The 19,199-nt window shown below is 29.0% G+C and overlaps 1 protein-coding gene across 2 annotated transcripts; it reads right to left on the bottom strand.

Annotated features, from left to right (window-relative positions):
- Positions 1–11,878: 11,878 nt before the first annotated feature.
- LOC109791491 (protein PIN-LIKES 7) lies at positions 11,879–18,358 on the bottom strand. 2 transcript variants are annotated; one of them, XM_020350789.3, is made up of 11 exons: positions 17,952–18,358; positions 16,594–16,804; positions 16,341–16,420; positions 15,102–15,226; positions 14,768–14,889; positions 14,508–14,687; positions 14,090–14,209; positions 13,856–13,956; positions 12,799–12,851; positions 12,507–12,692; positions 11,879–12,322 (listed from the first exon to the last, which is right to left on the bottom strand). In XM_020350789.3, exons 2-11 carry the CDS (start codon positions 16,729–16,731, stop codon positions 12,195–12,197), a joined length of 1,233 nt encoding a protein of 410 aa, XP_020206378.1. In that variant the 5' UTR covers positions 16,732–16,804; positions 17,952–18,358; the 3' UTR covers positions 11,879–12,194. The 2 variants fall into 2 exon arrangements, with proteins under 2 accessions (XP_020206378.1, XP_082931389.1); XM_083075263.1 differs by lacking the exon at positions 16,594–16,804.
- Positions 18,359–19,199: the final 841 nt, after the last annotated feature.

Below are 19,199 nucleotides of genomic sequence, written 5' to 3'. Positions count from 1 at the left end.
ATTGCGATGTGTTTCCTCACACTAATGACTAGGGATGGCACGGCCCCTGGGTAAGTGGTGCTACAGGGAGGGCGTGACCCTAGCATGGTGTGGGATGAGTAAGACAGTTAACACACACCACTTATGTTGATTATGGCAGCCCTGGCATAGGGTTAATTGCAAGAGATTGTGTGGATTGTGATGTGATTGTGGTTCCTCACATCAATGACTAGGGATGGCATGGCCCCTGGGTAAGTGATGCTACAGGGAGGGCGTGACCCTGGCATGGTGTGGGATGAGTGAAGCAATTAACCCGTATCACTTATGTCAGTTGTGGCGTGGTCTTGACATAGTGTTAATTGTAAGATTTATGTGGATTGTGATGGATTGATGTAATTGTGAATTGAGATATGAAGATGAGAAATGATTGATTAATTATGATATATATATATATATATATGAATGCTGATAAATATTTTATTAAGCAAACGAGTTTTGATAAGATTACATTTGTGGTGTGTTTGTATGTACTTTACATATGATTGTTTTCTTTTCTCACTGTACGATTTGTGGATGTTTTAGGTGAGAAAGATCCAGCTTCGAGTGGCATCTAGAATGCCAACAGTGGAATTGCGGGATGCTCTGATAGTGTGACATCGGGGAAAGGATTTTTAGAATATAGGTTTTATATGGATTTGGAATTGTAATTGTTATTTTTGAAAATAATTTGAAAACTATTGCATTTCATTTTTATTATTATTGAAGGATAATTTTTAAGATTCTCATGTGAACCCTTTTACCGAAATTGAAAAATTTAATTATAAGTTTTTATTATTACAATATATATATGTTGGGGTAGTAAGGGTGTCACAGACAATACCTTTAATAAAAAAAATGGTGTTATAGAATGAGTCTTTGATAGCAGTTTTAAAAACAAGTGATGTCCATTTTTTTAAAATAATAATAGGCAACACCTTCAATAAAAAAAAGTGGTGTTATAAAATTAATATTTGATAACACTTTTAATAACAAGTTGTCCACCATTTTTAAAAATAATAATAAACATCAATAAAAAATGGTGATATAATATGAGTCTTTTATAAATAAGTAGTGTCCAATTTTCAAAATGATTTAATTACATTTTGTTCTCTTAAATAACGCAATTATTCCATTTTATTGACCAAAGTTTTAATTGAGCAATTTTAGTTCTTCAAGTATTGTAGTTGTATGATTTAGATTCCCTAAATTTTAATCCATCAAATATTGTAATTGTAAGATTGAAGTAACTAGCTTCCATTAAAATTCTAATAATTTAAAAATTATTATTATTGTTATTATTATTATTATTATATATTTATATATATAATATTTGAAATTATTCAACATATTTACATTACATACATTATAATTTTCATTAATGTCAAATGATATATAATTTTCATTATTAAATATATAAAATTTATACAAAATATTATTGTTATAGGCATATGTTATCCATAAATTAATATCAATATTATTATTAATATATTTATAGATAAATTAAATATTTCATAAATATAATTAGTTATATATTAATATATTTTTACAAATACAAAAATATAATTAATAAGATAAATAAATTAGAAAAAAGTTAATTAGAAATATTCATCCAGAGATTGTACAAGAATGAGATTTGTATAGTTAAGGATAACTTAAAAGAATTAATTTGTACTACAAATATCAACAAGATACATCCACTTTTTGGTAGCTTATCTCATATGAACTCCACAGTTAAGCGTGCTTGATTTGGAGTAATTTAGAGATGAATGACCTTCTGGAAATTTTCCCAAAAAGTGTGAGTGAGGACAAAATATGTTAAAAAGTCTTGTGTTGATTTGTAGGATCAGTTGTTGATCCTAAAAGCAGACAAACATCTTAGAAAGGGCTACCACGGAGGGTTCTGAACAACAAGGAATTTTATGACAACATTTGTTTATTACAAGTGCTATCTAAATGGATCTTATGATAACATTAATTTAAAACAAGTGTTGTTTAAAAAGGGCTTATGATAACATTTTTGTAAAATAAGTGTTGTCTAAAAGGGTCGTATAATAGAACTTGTTTATTACAAATGTTATCTATTTATTGTAGACACCCAGTTTCGTCCGGGGGCATACAAACAACAAGATAGGACATCAGAGGGGCCAAAAGCCCAAATCAACTATTTTTAGTGGCCCGGAACGGGCCGTTTCAAAATCAGAATGGGCCTTTCCCAAGTCCAGAACGAGCCGTTCTTGAATTGGAACGGGCCGTTCCGAGACTCCTAAAAGGCTTAAAAATTGTAAGTTGGAACGGGCCGTTCCAGACCAGAACGGGCCGTTCCAAACTAATCAAAGGGTCTAAAAACTTGGTCTGGAACGGGCCGTTCCAAGAGGTTAAAAAGGCCTAACAAACCTAGTTTGGAACGGGTCATTCTGGAAAGGGAATTTAGTGTTAATTTGTACCCCGGAACGGGCTGTTCTCATTTCAGAATGGGCCGTTCTAGGGTGCAAAATTATCACATAACGTTTGGATCCGGAATGGGCCGTTCCGAATCCAGAACGGACCGTTCTGACCCACATTTAATGCCTATAAATAGAAATCTCGGGCACAGTTCTCAAGACCCAAAAAAATTTCGTCCAGGACTACTTAGAGCTCGAAATTTCTCTCTCTCTCTCTCCTATTATATTTCTTGAGTATTGAGAGGCAATTGTAGTGCGAAAGGTTGCCACAAAGCACCTACAATCTTCCTATTTGGAAGATCCAATAGAGCTCATTCAAGAGGTATTTCAGTTAATTTCTTTCTCTCTTTTTTTATTTCTTATCTATAATAATTATTGTTATAATAAAAACAATCATGTAGACATTTTAGGGTTAATTGTATAATTTAAATTTCAAACATGTAAATAGTTATTAATAAAGGGATCTAATATTTAATTTATTAATTCTTATCACGTTACCTTCATCATAGGGTACCGATTGAGGGTGCTGTAGGGGTGCTTAATACCTTCCCTACACGTAACCAACCCCCGAACCCAATTCTGGTTATCAAGGCCATTATTGGATTCTTTTTTAAAAAACTTTTCTGTGACACCCTCTACCCCAACATACATATACAGTAATTACAAAAAAAAATAGAATTTTTCATCAATAAAAATTAAATTTCCAACCACGTAAGGGTAAAGAGTTCACATTCATAAACTTAATCCAAATAACATGCCAGTAAAATTACAAAGAAATAAAACTGAATTTTCCAAAATAATTTAATAAGAACATTTTAAACTAATCCTATCTATGTGATGGATTCCTCCTTCCATGAATGACGTAGGGATTGAAGGGAGAAAGCCTTGGCCCTTGATCTAGGTTCAACAAGGTAGACAAAAGGAAGGTGTATGGTGAAGAAAAGGAAGTTGGCGTGAAAATGATGGTGTTTGGGTGGAAGCACTTAGGGTGGTGGTGTTTGGGTGCTCAAAGTTGGCTCACTCCAAGGTAGGTGGAGGCCACTCTAGGTTTCCTACTCTCCAAGGGTGGAGATAGGAGGGGGATAGCCGAAACTTACCCTAGGGACTAAGGATGAGACGTTGAGGCATAAGAATGCTCACTCAAAATCTATATAATCCAAAGTATTTACAAGTGGTGGGGTGTTGGGTATTTATAGGAGGGGAGGCATCTAGGGTTGCATTTGGAGCAATGCATGGCCGAAATTCACAAGGCAAATGCACTCCAAATGCAATGCCAAATGAACCCTAGATGCTACTGGTGGCCAAGGATGGAATCTAAGGGGTTAGATTGGCTACAACTAGGTGCATGATAAGTCCATGCAACCTTTGCCCTCCACTTGGGCCTAAGCCTTTCTAACACCAAAAATATGTCCAAGACTCACCAAAAATGCGTCACCTCCTCACTAAAACACCCTAGCCCAAAATTAAAACCCTAATCATCTAAAGCACCCCATAATACAAGGGTAAAATGGGAAATACAAGGGAAATACAAGGGAAATAAATCCTATGACTAAAATACCCCAAAATACAAGGGTAAAATTGGAATAAAGCAATAAATTCTATACTACTCAAATTGGCCATAGCCATAAACCATGTGATGGGTCTCACATGAAGTGAAGTACCAAGGATGGTCCTCCATCACTATGTCTCGATGTCACATGTCCTATTAGAGCAAAACCCAACATAGAAGCCTAAGCTTCATCACCAACATCCTCAGCCTCACGCTGATGATCACCTGTATAATAGTCAAAGCAAAACAACACGAAAAAAGGGAGTGAGAAATATCTCACTCTAGCTCACAGTGTAGAAATGTATGTCGAATAGCTAAACACAAATAAAACAAGTATAACATAGATAAGTTAATAAAAACATCACACTCATCCAAGACATAAACCATCACTTTATCATATAACATTAAAAATGCATAAGTATGGACACGGACTACATATTATCATGCATGTGGCGCCAGTAAAACATCACATGGCATATTGCCGCTAGCAATACACGAAGAGTAGTCTAGGAGTACATGCCGGGTCACACCCTCAGCGCACTCTCACTAGAAGGATATACTACCAGAGTCTCGTCGGGATAGCTAAGCCGCGCAAGATACATCCCATGCACACAATGGGCGAGACTGGGACTTCCAAACCGAGCTATCCCCAAGGACTAATCCCCAAAGCTTTTACACTAGGGGGCCTTCTCTGGCGGTGTATTCCATATCGTACCCTTAAAACACTTATGCAAATGATGCATGTCATTCAAGACTCTATGCATTCTCATATCTCATTGTCATTTCTCATTCCCATATCACATTATCATGTCTCATTATCACTTTTCACATCATCTCATCATATTCACATAGTCATCACTTTTCACATCATCTCATCATATTCACATAATCATCATTTTTCACATCATCTCATCATATTCACATAGTGTCTACAGAGCACTCAAAATCATATCAAAACTGATCTATTTTCAAAAATAAACACATATTTATACATCTCATTCAACAAGGAATATAACAGAAAAATCAGAAATCAAAATAGAAAATATTTCATATTTTGCCTATTTCTCATAGGGTTTCCCGCAGGAACCCACAGAGCACTCTAGATCATATTAAAACATATTTATTTTCAAAATTAACCACAGACTCATGCATCACATCCAACAAGGAACACAACAAAGTAATCAGAAGGAAAAATAGAAAACAATCATATTTTGCCCGTTTTCTCATAGGGTTTCCCATAGGAACCCATAGAGATCTCAAGTCATACAATTAATTGCATATAAGAAAAATAATAAGCAAAACAGATACAATTGGGAAAAACCCCTCATACATGAGCATACATAAAAATACAGCAAACACAGGATTGGGGGTCAATTCCACTACCCAGCATACAATCCCACACCCAGAGCGAGGTTTCTCACTCCCCCCTTACCTCGATAAGCAGGAGCCGAATCTTGTTGGTCGCCCCCTCTAGGTTCCCCTTCGTCTTTAGAGAGAAAGGAGGAAGAAGATTAGAAAATGAAAAAATGAGTTTTAGAGAGTGCAAAACGCTTTATTTATAGGCATCAGGTCGCGGCCAGAACGGCCCGTTCCGAATCCGGAACGGCCCGTTCTGGGCACACAGAATAGGTACAAAAGCCTCTCCCAGAACGGCCCGTTCCAAAACCAGAACGGCCCGTTCTGGGGTTTCCGGAACGGCCCGTTCTGGGGTTTCCGGAACGGCCCGTTTCAATGTGGAACGGCCCGTTCTGAGTCAAACTTTGTTCTTTTAAAATCACATCCGGAACGGCCCGTTCTTAAAGTGGAACGACCCGTTCTGGGTTAAAATTTTACCCACGAATGCTTGATTTGGAACGGCCCGTTCCCAAAGTGGAACGGCCCGTTCCAGAGCTATGAAAATCCAAATTACTGATTAATAAATAAATAAATAAATAACGTATATATATATATCAAAATAAAATATCAATACAATTTAAAACATGATTTTCTTCAAATAATAATTATAACAAAAATATCATAATTAATAATATTATACAAAATAATTTTCATAAATGATTATTATTAAAAACCTTTAAAAATTCAATCAAACTCATTTAATTAATCAAAATAATTATAAGGAAATAATCTTCATAAATACAAAAATAAATAATAATAATTTGTAATATTAGTAGAAAAATTTGGGATGTTACATTTTCTGTTTCTAATGTTTTGAGTAAAACATTGGTGGCGACTCCATGAACCTATTTTCAAAACCATTAATGAAAGATTAGTCTGGTGTCCGGGCATTCCTTAATTGATGAGATTTTCAAAATGACGTCTAAACCATAGGTCGCAAGATCAGAAATTTTTGGGTTGCAAAATTTATGTCCTATAATAGCACTTTTAGTATGCTGTTAAAGGTAGACTACCTTTAATAGCACAGACATTGATAGCTCACAAAAGTGTTGTTAAAGACCTTATTTGAATGCTGTTAAAGATCTTTTTTGTAGTAATGATTTTGGAGGGTAGTCAACAGACTAATCATATAGGAAGGTTAGTTATGCATGCTAACACTATGGTAAACCCACATCCAAATTGTTTTACCCTAATTGAAATACTAGACGTTCATAGTTTAAGTAGTAAAATATGGGAAATCATGTTGTGGATTTTTACTCAAGTTGGTAGTTGATTTAGCAAGTGTAAAAAGGTTATGTTGATTCGGTAGTGTTAAGTCATTTAAACTGCTCACCTTTATTGTAAGAGATCTCTTAGGTGAGTACATAACGACACATGTTATTGTGGTGTTATGCATATGATGTGTTGTATGTGGTGTTGTTCATATGCTTTGTTGAATTGTGGATGAGTTGTATATGTTGTGATGTAAGTTGAAATTGTTGTATGTTGTTAAGTTTATTTTATTTTAAACGTTGTTAAATGCCATGTTGAGATGTTTTTCTTGTGTTGCTAAAGTTATAAGCTATGATTTAAAATTGTGGGGTGATTTACATGATGGTGTTGGTGGTATAATTGTTAAATACTTATATACTTGTTATGTGATTTATTCTTTTGAGCACTAGTTCATCCTTGTGTGTTTTCTAGTAGTTAGACTACGATGATCATATTTATATGAAAGTATGACAAAGATAGGCATCAAGTAGAGTTTTGTGAGGTCATGTTGATGATAGAGGTGTTGACTCTCTTTTGAATTACTATGACGTAATTGGTTTAATTGTGTTGCTTGACCGATATCTTAAGATTATTATTCCAGTACTAAATTATTGTACATATTTATATATTAGTATAATTATTATAAGTGCGAGTGGTGGTTCCAAGCTTCAATCAATAAGTCTCAAATATCCCAGAAATTTAACAAACACTACGGTATTAATTTATGTGTAATCTAAAACGAATGGGTAGCTTCAATTGAGTTAAATTATTAAACCTAATTTGTTCACTATTCAAAAATAAGATAAGATAATGTTGACTTAGACAAGGGTCGATCGTGACACTTAATAGTTTGTTCTTGCTAAAAATATGTTGCTCATATAACTCAAGAATTAGCCTTCGCTTAACAAACCATTTTGCCATTTTGTATAAATTCTTTGGGATTGGATTAGTGATAAAGAACGTGTGTAATTTGGATAATTTCTTCTTAAATAGCAATATAGTATTAAGAAAAAAAAACTATACCGATAATATAAAATATTTTTATATACCATCTAATAATTTTTTTATAATAATTATTTTAAAAATTATATTAATAATAAATTTTTATTTAAACGTAAGTTCTTACAATAATAACATGTTATATAATGATTATTAAAGCTAAATCGAGAGATTCTAAAGTGTAATTTATTTTATTATATTTTTTTATTATTCAGCATTTGGTCTTGAAAAATTGTTTAGAAGTTCTCAAAGTGTAACCATGATGTTTGGTTTAAGTACCTTTTAATATTATTTATTTATTTATAAAATAATAAATAGAGAATCAGACTTTAATACTACTTTTTACTATATCTATTACAACAATTTTATTTAAATATTTTACAAAATTTTGAAGGGAAATAATTGAAGAGTATAAAGTTCATCTATTTTGTAGAAACACCCTTATTCAAATAACTATTCTAATTTTTACAGAGAGATAAAAGAATATTAGATTTTTTTATATAAAATATAAAATAAAAAAAATATGGTGTATTTTCATATATTAGAGAAAAAATTATATATTTTACAATAAAAAAGTATAATATACATTTGTCGAGAGAAAAAAAATGCATATTTACGTTAGAGATGATAACACATTCTAATACTAAGACTTGCGTATCTCATGAAATATATAATGTAAAAAATATTATAATAATATTTTTAACACAAAATTCTAACATAAAATTTAAAATAGATGTATACCTAAAAATGTAAATAAAAAAATGTAAAAATAAATTAAGAGTGTAGTGTAAATGTACAATCTTCACATATGTTGAAGTGTGATTTTTTTGTTTTGTTGTGTAATTGTGCATATGGGTGTATCATTCAACTATTAGTCAAAAAATAATTTTAACAAATTCCTTAAATTTCTCTGAATACCATGGTAGCTCTCTCATGTTAAATGCTTCTTATCATTTAATAGTTATATTTGTATCCTCTGAGAAGTTATTACTTTCATCAAATGGGTATATAATCTAGTTTTATCTCTTGTAACCACTACAAGAAAAATGTTGATTTTCGACAAAAATTTTCGACGGAAATAGATAAATTTCCGATGGATTTTTTTTTTCCGACGGATTTCAATCTGTCGGAAAAAGTGGCGTCGGAAAAAAAAATTTGTCAAAAATAATTTTTTCCGACGGAAAATTCCGACGAAAAATCTGTCAGAAATTTCTGATAATTTTCTAATGGAATTTTCCGCCGAAAATTATAATTTTTTTTAATTTTAATAAATTTATTAATGTAACAACCATCATATTTAGCCTCTCAAGAGTTCTATTTCATAATATTTCACTGTTTAGCGTGTTTTATCCTTACTTGTGCAATTTTTGGGAGACTTCCCGAAGGTCACCCATCCTTGTACTACTCCAGGTTAAGGACGCTTAACTGTGAAGTTCTGATGAGTAAGCTACCGAAATGTATATGTATGTTGTTAGTATAACTTGTACAAATTAATTCATTTAAGTCATCCTCAAATATACAATCTCATATTTGTACTATAATAATAATATATAATAATTTTATATTACGAATAATAATAATAATAATAATAATATATTTAATTATTCTTTATTTATATGTACTTACTTTTATAATTAACATCTACTTATTTCTATTTAAAATTATAATTTAAATTATTTAATTTTATAATTTATAATGATAATTTAATTTATAAAATTATAAATATTTATTTATTACATACTTATAAATTAAATTTTAATATTTTAAATAAATTATTAATTAATTTAATATATATATTTACCTTAAGTCAAACATATAAAATTCAAAAAATGAATTTATCCTTGTTTTTTTTTCTAATTATTAACTTTTAATAAAATACTAACTTAAAATCTTATCTAATTATATATAATATTCTAATATCAAATTTAAAACCAGATATTAGTTATACAAAAATATTAAGATCATATAGTAAATTGTCAATAAGATTTTAGTTAAATAATTTAAAATAATTAATGTTTCAATTATATTTTTAATTAGCAAATAATTTATTTCAAAACTAATTAATTTTTTTATATTAATTATTAGTAAAATTTAATAAATTTTAATTTAACAGTTAATTGGATCGATGAAATTCAACACACACCATGAGTTATTGAGCGGAATAACTACTTTACCAAGAGTTATTTTGTAAGTTATCTTAAATCAAACATATAAAATTAAAAAAAATGTATTTATCCTTATTTTATTTTTTAATTATCAACCATTAATAAAATACTAACTTAAAATCTTATCTAATTATATTATAATATTTTCATATCAAATTTAAAACCGGTTCTTACATTTTCGACAAATATAAAATTGTCTGAAATATTTTATCAATAATATAGCTTTTCCTACAAAAATTTTCTCATCGAAAATATAAATTTTCCGACAAATTTAATTTTTTTTATAAGAAATCATCTTCAATTAATATAACATTTTGTATATATGATTTAAGAGTAAAAGATTTTCAATTTAACGGTTGAATTTACAAAATTCACATTTAATATAAAGTTATTGAGCGGTGTAACACTTAGTAAAATTTACACCATTGTAATTATAACCCCCCTCATATATATATATATATATATATATATGTATATATATATATATATATGTGTGTGTGTGTGTGTGTGTATATATATATATGTGTATATATATATATGTGTGTGTGTGTGTGTGTTGTGTGTGTGTATATATATATATATGTGTGTATATATATATATGTGTGTGTATGTGTATATATATATATATATATATTAAATGTGACTTTTACTAAGTATTACATCACTCAATAACTTTATATTAAATGTGAATTTGGTAAATCCAACTGTTAGATTGAAAGTTTATATCTCGTATAGATTATATATACAAAACTTTATATTAATCCAAGATGATTTGATACTTCATTTTTATAAAACAAAATTGATGTAATATATTCATTTCAAAATATACTAAAATATGAACACTTTGATTACGTTCCATTTGTTGTTCAATTTTAACAAAATTTGATATATACGTATAAAGTGATATAAACTTTCAATTTAACGGTTGGATTTACAAAATTCACATTTAATATAAAGTTATTGAGCGGCATAATACTTAGTAAAAGTTACACCGGTATAATTATAACCCCCTATATTATATATATACACGTATACACATATATTTGTGTTTTTTATTTATTGTATAAGTTGATTGGAAAAATCAAAATAGTAAAATTGTATACATTGATTAAAAAAATCAAAATAAGAAAAATCAGAAGATTTATGTTCCATTTAGAATTGTTATTATAAGATATATTTTAAAATAAATTATCATCTAAAAATATATATTAGATATTAAAAACATATTTATATCATAAATAAATTAAACTTTATTTTTATAAAATTTAACATATTAATTTTTATATTTTTAATAGTGTTAAATTATTATAAAATAAGTCTTTATGATTGTAGTTTTACTCAAACATTTAAAAAATGTCTATGATAGATAAATAAGTCATACTTAAGATATATATTTTTAAAGAAAGTTAGGTTCAAACCAACTAAATTATAATAAAATATAGTGTGACCTAATTTATTTTCATCTAATCATAGATATAAAAAACTTGTAATAAATAATTATAATATATATTTATACCTTTAAAAGATATATAAAATTTTTAATACCACAAATATATATATATAAGAAATTAAAAATAATAAATTAGAAAGAAGAAATTAAAAATAATAATTAAAAATAAGAAATTTCTGACGGATTTATTTTTCCATCAGAAATTTTTGACGGAAATATAAATCCGTCTGAAATTTCCAACAGAATATTCCGTCAAAAATTTTCTGTCGGAAATTTCTGACGGATTTATATTTCTGTCGGAAATTTCCAACAAAAAATTTTCGACGAAAAATTTCGTAAAAAATTTTCGACAGAAATATAAATCCATCAGAAGTTTTCGACAGAAATATCCGTCAGAAAATTCTGTCAGAAATTTCCGACGGATCCATATCCGTCAATAATTTTTTGTCGGAAATTTATATTTTTCTTGTAGTGAACATCATAAATAGATATTTGATAGACAAAATATTAAGTTTAATAAGCAACTATCTTATATAACTTTTACAACGGATACTTGTAGATGTTACAAATAAGTAGACATGTTTTGGAGAATATAAAGGAAAACTAGAAGTAAAATTAATGCTTTCAACCACATATACTCTCACCACAAACATTTTGCAAGGCCATGAAACACAATCTAGCTTTTACTTATATATGCTCCTAACTTCTTTCTTATATTTTGTTATGTATATGATTTTATAGAGCATATCATGTGAAATTTTACCAAGTCTTCAACATAAGATGCTTCAACATGATCGACTATCACTAAAATAAAGCAGGTGAAATGGGTTTACTGTACAAGTATCAGCTATACAACTATTGTTTGTGGTTCTGTATACAGATCGAGTATATGATCTCCTTCAAGGTGTTTGGTTGGTAAAACCTTCTCATCTAATAAAATATCCCATAAGGTATACTGACCAAAGAGTGAGAGATATAGTAGCAGCTCCATATGTCCACAAGAGAATAACAGAATACTCTTCAGTGCCTACATCAAATAGTTGAGCCATGGTACCTGCATAATGTCATCGAAGTATAATCTTTATAAAATAAGTCAATATTTTTATATAATTTAAAATTAACATCAAATTTTAATAATAATATTTTTACAATTAAGAAGCTCTCACATGTGATAAGCTAATCCAAACTGGACCTATGTCATGGAAAGAGCTTAATAAAAAAGTATATAAAACACTTACTGATATTCATTGCAGGTGGGAGGGCATATTGCATTACCAACACATACTGAAATAGAGGGTCCAATGGAAGGAAACCTAAGTTTGCAGCCGCTTTAACAACACAAAATCCAATAACAGGTAGTAAGAAAAGTCGAGCTATGATGATGCAAATGAGAATCAATGGTTTGATACTTGATGATTTCATGCCTGCAATTTCAAGACATACAAAAATGAAAAACTAATTCTAGTTTACAATTTTTCTAAAAATATATTGAATATTGATGTTATATTTGTGCAAGTTAATTTTCTATACCTTGTGTTAGGTTGCCACCAAGCAAAACAGTGATACAAGGAATTGTACCATCCCTGTAAAGAATAAATTTAGTAACAATAGTTTATGTGATTAGAAAAGAAAGAGAGAAAAACCAAAAAAATAGCATATAAGTGGCGTTGGCTATATGGATATAACATTACACTGTTGAGCTTGTCTAAAGACCAAATTCTAGGAATAAGATCTATTATTCACCATAATGTCCTCTTTAACAATTACCTCTTATGTATTTTAGTCTCCCTCTAACTTATGCAATTTAACATATAAATGGGTGCTTTTAGTGGCATTCTTTGCAAATCTTGAAATCACCTTAAATGATTAGGATGTTTGCATTGCATTTTTAGGACTTATTATATTAAGACATTGTTGCATTATGTGCCTCAATTATGTGAGGTTGTTCTATATTAAATTTTGATTAAATCTTGTAATTGTTTTCAGGGTGGATTTCAATTTCTTTTTATGGTAGTCATAAATTATAGTCGTAATCATTAAGCACAAATTTGTGATTGATTGCTCATTGAGATTCTTACACACTGCACAATTAAGCCTTAACATAACGACATTTGAAAATAATTTATACTACCTAGTAAATATGTTAATTTGTCTCATTACTCCTAAATACAAAAAAAAAATTGTCTGTTCTTATAATTGCTTCTTAAATGACAATTTTTTTTTTAAAATTTGACAAAAGAAACTTTGAAACATAATTAAGAACTTATTTGAAGTCATAGATTTCTAGAGATTTTTTTTATGATACTTTGAGATTGATTGTCTACTAGAGAAATATTTAATAAGTAGATATTAATATTCTAACTCAAACACTCTTTTGTATCATCTTTTTTCTCGGTTATTACCACACTAATATTTTATTCTATATAATTGTCCTTTATTGTGTGGCAACCATTTTATTATTATCATTTATATTACTCTCACTTTTTTTTCCTCCTTGAACTTTTAAAGCCCAACATTCACATAAAAAACCAAACAACGTAAAATATGGAAGTACTGAGACATTAGTTTTGTGAGTAAAGGCTCTTACCCTAGCATTTGAATGGATTCTTGGATCACTCGTAGTGGAGCATCATGCCCTATTATTAGGTTCCTTAGCCATGCAACTCCACCAAAGAGGAAACCTAAAAACTGATCATGGAAGCATGTAAAATTTCTCAAGATCATTGAACTTATATAGTGAAGAAAATCAAAAACAAAAGTAGAGTGAATTAAAGACTAAGGAGCAAATTTGAAAACAAAAAAATGAAAAAAAGAAACTCACTGTTGCAATTGTTGGGGGTGACATTAGTTCTGCAAGAATCTGACCTATAGTTTCCATCATTCTATGCCATAAATTTTTTTCCGTATTTATTGATACAATGGATGAACATTGGTCTACAATCTGCAAATTCATATTCATTTTGTGATCCAACAAAATGTTGAGCATGTTATATATAAACTATACTAATTCGACTTTGAGATAAATGAGAATGTATAAAATATATATACCAGAGTAAAAGGAAATAAGAGGAAAGAAAAATATTGACGTTCACTCATTGTTCTTTGATAAAAAATATAAAACCACTTCCACTTTCAACATTCTCGCACTTTGTTTTAATACGATGTTTTCATGCCAACATTTTCATTTCTACCCACACAAACATGACAATGATAAACTACTATGTATTGCATGGACTTACAACTTGATTCTCAGTGTCTATGGTGTAACCATCATTTTGCTTGAGAAGGCGAGTTTCTACATTAGCCTCAACCTCTTTGTTGGGAATCTTTAAGATCTCAGCAGCCTCAAATGCCTTGTATCTCATAGATGTGTTTCGCATTAGTTGATAAGTATATGTCCAAATGAAGACACCACCAAGCTACAATTAATAAAAGATGATAATATGAGATAGATGTTGAGATGGTGAAAGCAAAACAAGTGTAAAAATGAATGTATTACCGCCAAAGAGCAAAACGAATATGAGAGAGCCCTGTTGCGACAATCATCAGGTGCACCAAATGGACCTCCTTTCTCATCACAAATAGCAGGGATAATTACAACCGGAAGGTTACCCATGTTTCCTGATCAAAAAGGCATCCTTGAGAAGCTTTTAAATAATGGGTTTGTGAGAAAATTATGTGAGTTTGGTAGGAGTGAAAAATGGAAGGATTGGTGAAAACAGAAATAAAAATTTACAAATGTATTAAAGCATGAATCCAAGTCACAATACATTATAATTTTCACATCTGCCTCTCCATTTCTTCCAAATTTTACTCTTGCCATGTTATAGTACCTGTTGAACATGAAGCAATAATAAGTCCTTCCACTTTCAAGTTTGGTTTTAATAATTTTACAATTATCCATCCGAGAATCGCTCCAATTAAGAAGGTAAATCCAATGTTAACGGGCATAAACCACCTGCATTAATGAGTAAAACATTTAGTATAAACAAATAAAAAGAATCAAATCCCTTCTGTGTCCACAATGAATACCTTTATTACAAGAGATATTACATATAGTGACATACAAAAAATGTCATTATCGATATAATATATGTGATTATAAATCTACTTAATATATAATTACATACAATCTTAATGTTAATTTTAAATGAAGTTCAACAACATATATTATATATCACTATAACTTATTTATATTTTTTAATAATATAAAAACATATATATATAGTGAAACCAAAAATAATTTTTGATGATAAATATTATGTTATTATAAATTGTGTACCACTGTATGACAATTCTTTTTAGTTCATTTATCTCTTTCTTCTTGTAAATTTCAAAATATGCATAAATTTATATATATATATATATATATATATATATATATATATATATATATATATATATATATATATATTCAAAGGTATACATAAATGATCTAATTGCTACTTTTAGTGGCAAAGATAACAAAATCAAATTTAGTTTTTGCTACACTTTGTAACTAATGTGACTTACGTTTAAGTTTGTAGGGTCAATTAGGATAAACCCCTTTTTAATTTTTAGTAGGCAATGTTTTACACGAAGTATCCGACTAATGATTAAACAAACTACGATAGGTTTAGCCTCAAACTGCCTTGGTTAAATGTAATTTTAGGATTTAAGGTTTAGGGTTTAGGGTAAGACAAATGATTCAAAGTAATATCACCAAATATGAAGCTCTTCAGAAAGTTTATTCCTAATTTTGTCTCAGCAAAGATATGTTGATGTATGATATATATTATATAGCATTATCCTATTCTATCAAAACATTAATGTTTTCCTGAAAATTAGAACTAGGCACGACTTATTCCTTATGTACCAAAATAGATATATGGTTATCTTATTTCGCCTTTGAGGTTTATTATTTGTTTTCTTATTTTCCCTCCTAGTAACACATATCAGTTCATCACATCATATACATATGTAACATTGTGGCAATAAATCAATATACCTATTAAAAGTTAAAACTATCGCACTTCAAAATCATTCTATTAAAATATAGACAAAACCAAAATTTAAGATTAATCAATGTGTACCATGATATCATTTCGTCAAGAGAAACATTCTTGGCAAAACTGACAAATATAAGTGAAGGAGTGAACGCAATGAAGACAATCTGCACAAGGGGTACACAAAAGAAAAGAAAAAAAATGATTGGATAAGAATAAAGCAGATTTTGTCCTTAATTTATCCTCTAAGGAAAAATAAAATGCAAGAGAATTGAAGAAATTAGTATTAGTATTCATCATATTTTTAAAAAAACTGATATTAATTCAGCTTATCTCTTACCTTGTTCAAGGATTTTCGAAAGTTTGATGAAAGAAGATTATTACAATAATCACTTGCCATATAAACTCCAACTAAACTGATAAGTAAGACTTGAATAACTGGTGCAGAAGCCACCTCTAATAGTTCCCAAAATCCCATTGCTTCTATTATGTTGATCTCCTTCTCTTGTTGCTCAATATTACTATTTTCTTCTTATGTTCAATTCTATTCTCTACGAAGGAAAGAAGATAAATCTTAGAAAAAGAAAAGAAGAAAAAGAAGAAAAAGTTATAATGAGGGACAACAACCAACAATTGGCTAGGGTGGGTTAGTGGTAATCAATATCTTACTTCATACGTCATAAAAGTTCAATTTAAGCAAGAAACAATGGAGATAAAAAATACACTATACGAAGAGGCTAAGCCCAAATGAAGACGAGGGTCAACAACAATGACCAACCATGAAGGAAGGTACTATGGAATTAAAGGCTTTTGGCAATTTTGGTAACTTAATGGAAAACGTAGTATAGACTTAATGACACACATCATTTGTCTTTGTTTATGAATGATATGACTTTGAACTTTTATCTCTTGCGCATCTTAAAGAGTATACAATGTTAATATTTTGATTCATCTTGCATGGCTCCCTATGTTTAGGTAGCAGAGAAGTGGTGTTTCAATAAAATTTCATTCCTAAGATTGTAGTCCTCTTGATGAAGCAATGCACTATTTGAGCTAAATGAAATGAAATAAACTTTTTCATAGTTTAAAATAAACTAATTTACCTCCACTTATAAATAGATTAAATAAAAGATTTTTTTTTAAAAAAAAAAATTGAGGTGTATTAGTTAATTTTAATTTATGATCAAATTTTAATTTATTTGACCCTTTTATTTTATTTTTTGTTTATCGAAAAATGATTGAAAATGACAGTTTTTACTGAATATTAAAAAAGGTAAAAAAAAATCTCTTTTTTAAAAGACCAAATTTTCCCAATTCTTTATGGGTTTCTTAAAATTGCACATTAGTCTTTAGTTTTTTTACCATTAAATACAATTCCTCTTATAAGTGTACACAGTGTAATATATGTTTTTAAATGATTAAGAAAGTTAATATATTGTACAAGAGATATTAGTGTATTGTTTTTTCAAACAATTAATAAGGGTTACGTAATAAAAAAGGGAGGGCATTGGTGAGAATCTTTTTGATTCATTTGTTTTTCTCGATTCTTTGGTGAGAATTTGATGAAAGTAATTTTCTCTTTATTTAAAAAAATGTTTAGAAGAAAAGGGATGATAATTCACATTTTGGTTACAACTTGAGGACATGCAAAGGTTCAAAAGATAATATATACATAATCTACCAAAACGAATTACTAACCATGGAAATCAAATGAAGGTCTTTGAAGCAAGTGCTTTCATCTCTACTATCGAAGACAAATCCAATGTGTTGACGAGTAGTGGCTGCAATGTGTAACACTTTTCAAACTTGTTCATAGGATATTTTTAATCCAATAAGAATTTGAGATATTCATAAGACTCTCATATATCTATTTATATATATTCAATAGGATTATAACCCACTGTCAAAGGGATCGAGGAGGGTAGGGGATTAGAGAAGATATAATTTGAGAGAAGTTATATATATAATGCAGGCATATCAAAGTGATTGTATTAATAAACCTTGAAGACTATAAACTTGTGTGAAAATAAGTGAAAGCCAGTAAGTTTAAAAGGAGAGGAAAAAGGAGAAGGGTTTCCTATGATTCGTTGAACAATTAGTGTTGAGTTGTTAACATAAGTGTAGTTAGATGTATCGTTATTTGCGCGTTACCTCAGGGATGGTGTCTAAACATAGTTAATTAGATGAGTATAGTTAGATGTATCTTTCTCCATTATTAAAAAAAAAAAAAAACTATCTTTCTTGTTATTTGAACCAAAATCAACCACATGAGTAGGTTAGTTTTTTTAAGTCTATGAAAACATCCTAGCGGACAATTTATTTTTGTCTCTGGAAAACAATCTTTACATTCTTGTATGCATCAAATGGTTACTTTTCTAGTTATCAAGTTAAACACAAGATTAATGAGTAAACCACAATTTGATCCCTGAACGATTAATCATTCTCTTAAATATTTCTTACAGTAATAAAATTATATAAGTAGTTCTTAAAATATTGAATATCATCAATTTAATCTTTTTTATTGATATATTTTACTAACATCTAAAGTCTAATTTAAAATAGTTTTCGATAATTGATGATTATTTAGTATGATTTGTAATACTTGAATTATTACTTAAATAATTTGTTTATTTTAAGAACTATTTAAAAGAGAGAATAATATAAATGTAAAGATGTTGTAACACATTGATAATTCGAATATGTGAATAATGTGATATCTTTCTACTCTCAAACGTTTATTATGAAAATGCATTATTTTAGAAAAAAATTGAATAGAACAAATTTCTTTACTAAAACTGTGTAAAAAGGGGTTCCTAAGTCTTAATTTTATTGAGTAAAAATTCCATTATTAAACAAAACGAATAAAAATATATATAAATTCATAACATAGGCAAACAAAAATTGACCTTTATAAAACCTTAAGAAAATAAAACATGATAAAAAAAA

Source organism: Cajanus cajan, chromosome 5, assembly GCF_000230855.2.
Source record: "Cajanus cajan strain Asha chromosome 5, NIPB_CcT2T_4, whole genome shotgun sequence".
Classification (NCBI taxonomy): domain Eukaryota; kingdom Viridiplantae; phylum Streptophyta; class Magnoliopsida; order Fabales; family Fabaceae; genus Cajanus; species Cajanus cajan.
The sequence above is the reverse complement of the archived record's forward strand: the minus strand, read 5'-3'. Positions and strand labels throughout refer to the sequence as shown.

Excerpts from the sequence above, each read along its gene's own strand:
- LOC109791491 (XM_020350789.3), bottom strand. The coding sequence starts at position 16,731 with ATGGGATTTTGGGAACTATTAGAGGTGGCTTCTGCACCAGTTATTCAA. Across the intron at positions 15,227-16,340 it reads CTTGACGAAATGATATCATG|GTGGTTTATGCCCGTTAACA; the intron begins GTACACATTGAT and ends TCATTAATGCAG. Across the intron at positions 14,210-14,507 it reads TAGACACTGAGAATCAAGTT|ATTGTAGACCAATGTTCATC; the intron begins GTAAGTCCATGC and ends ATGAATTTGCAG.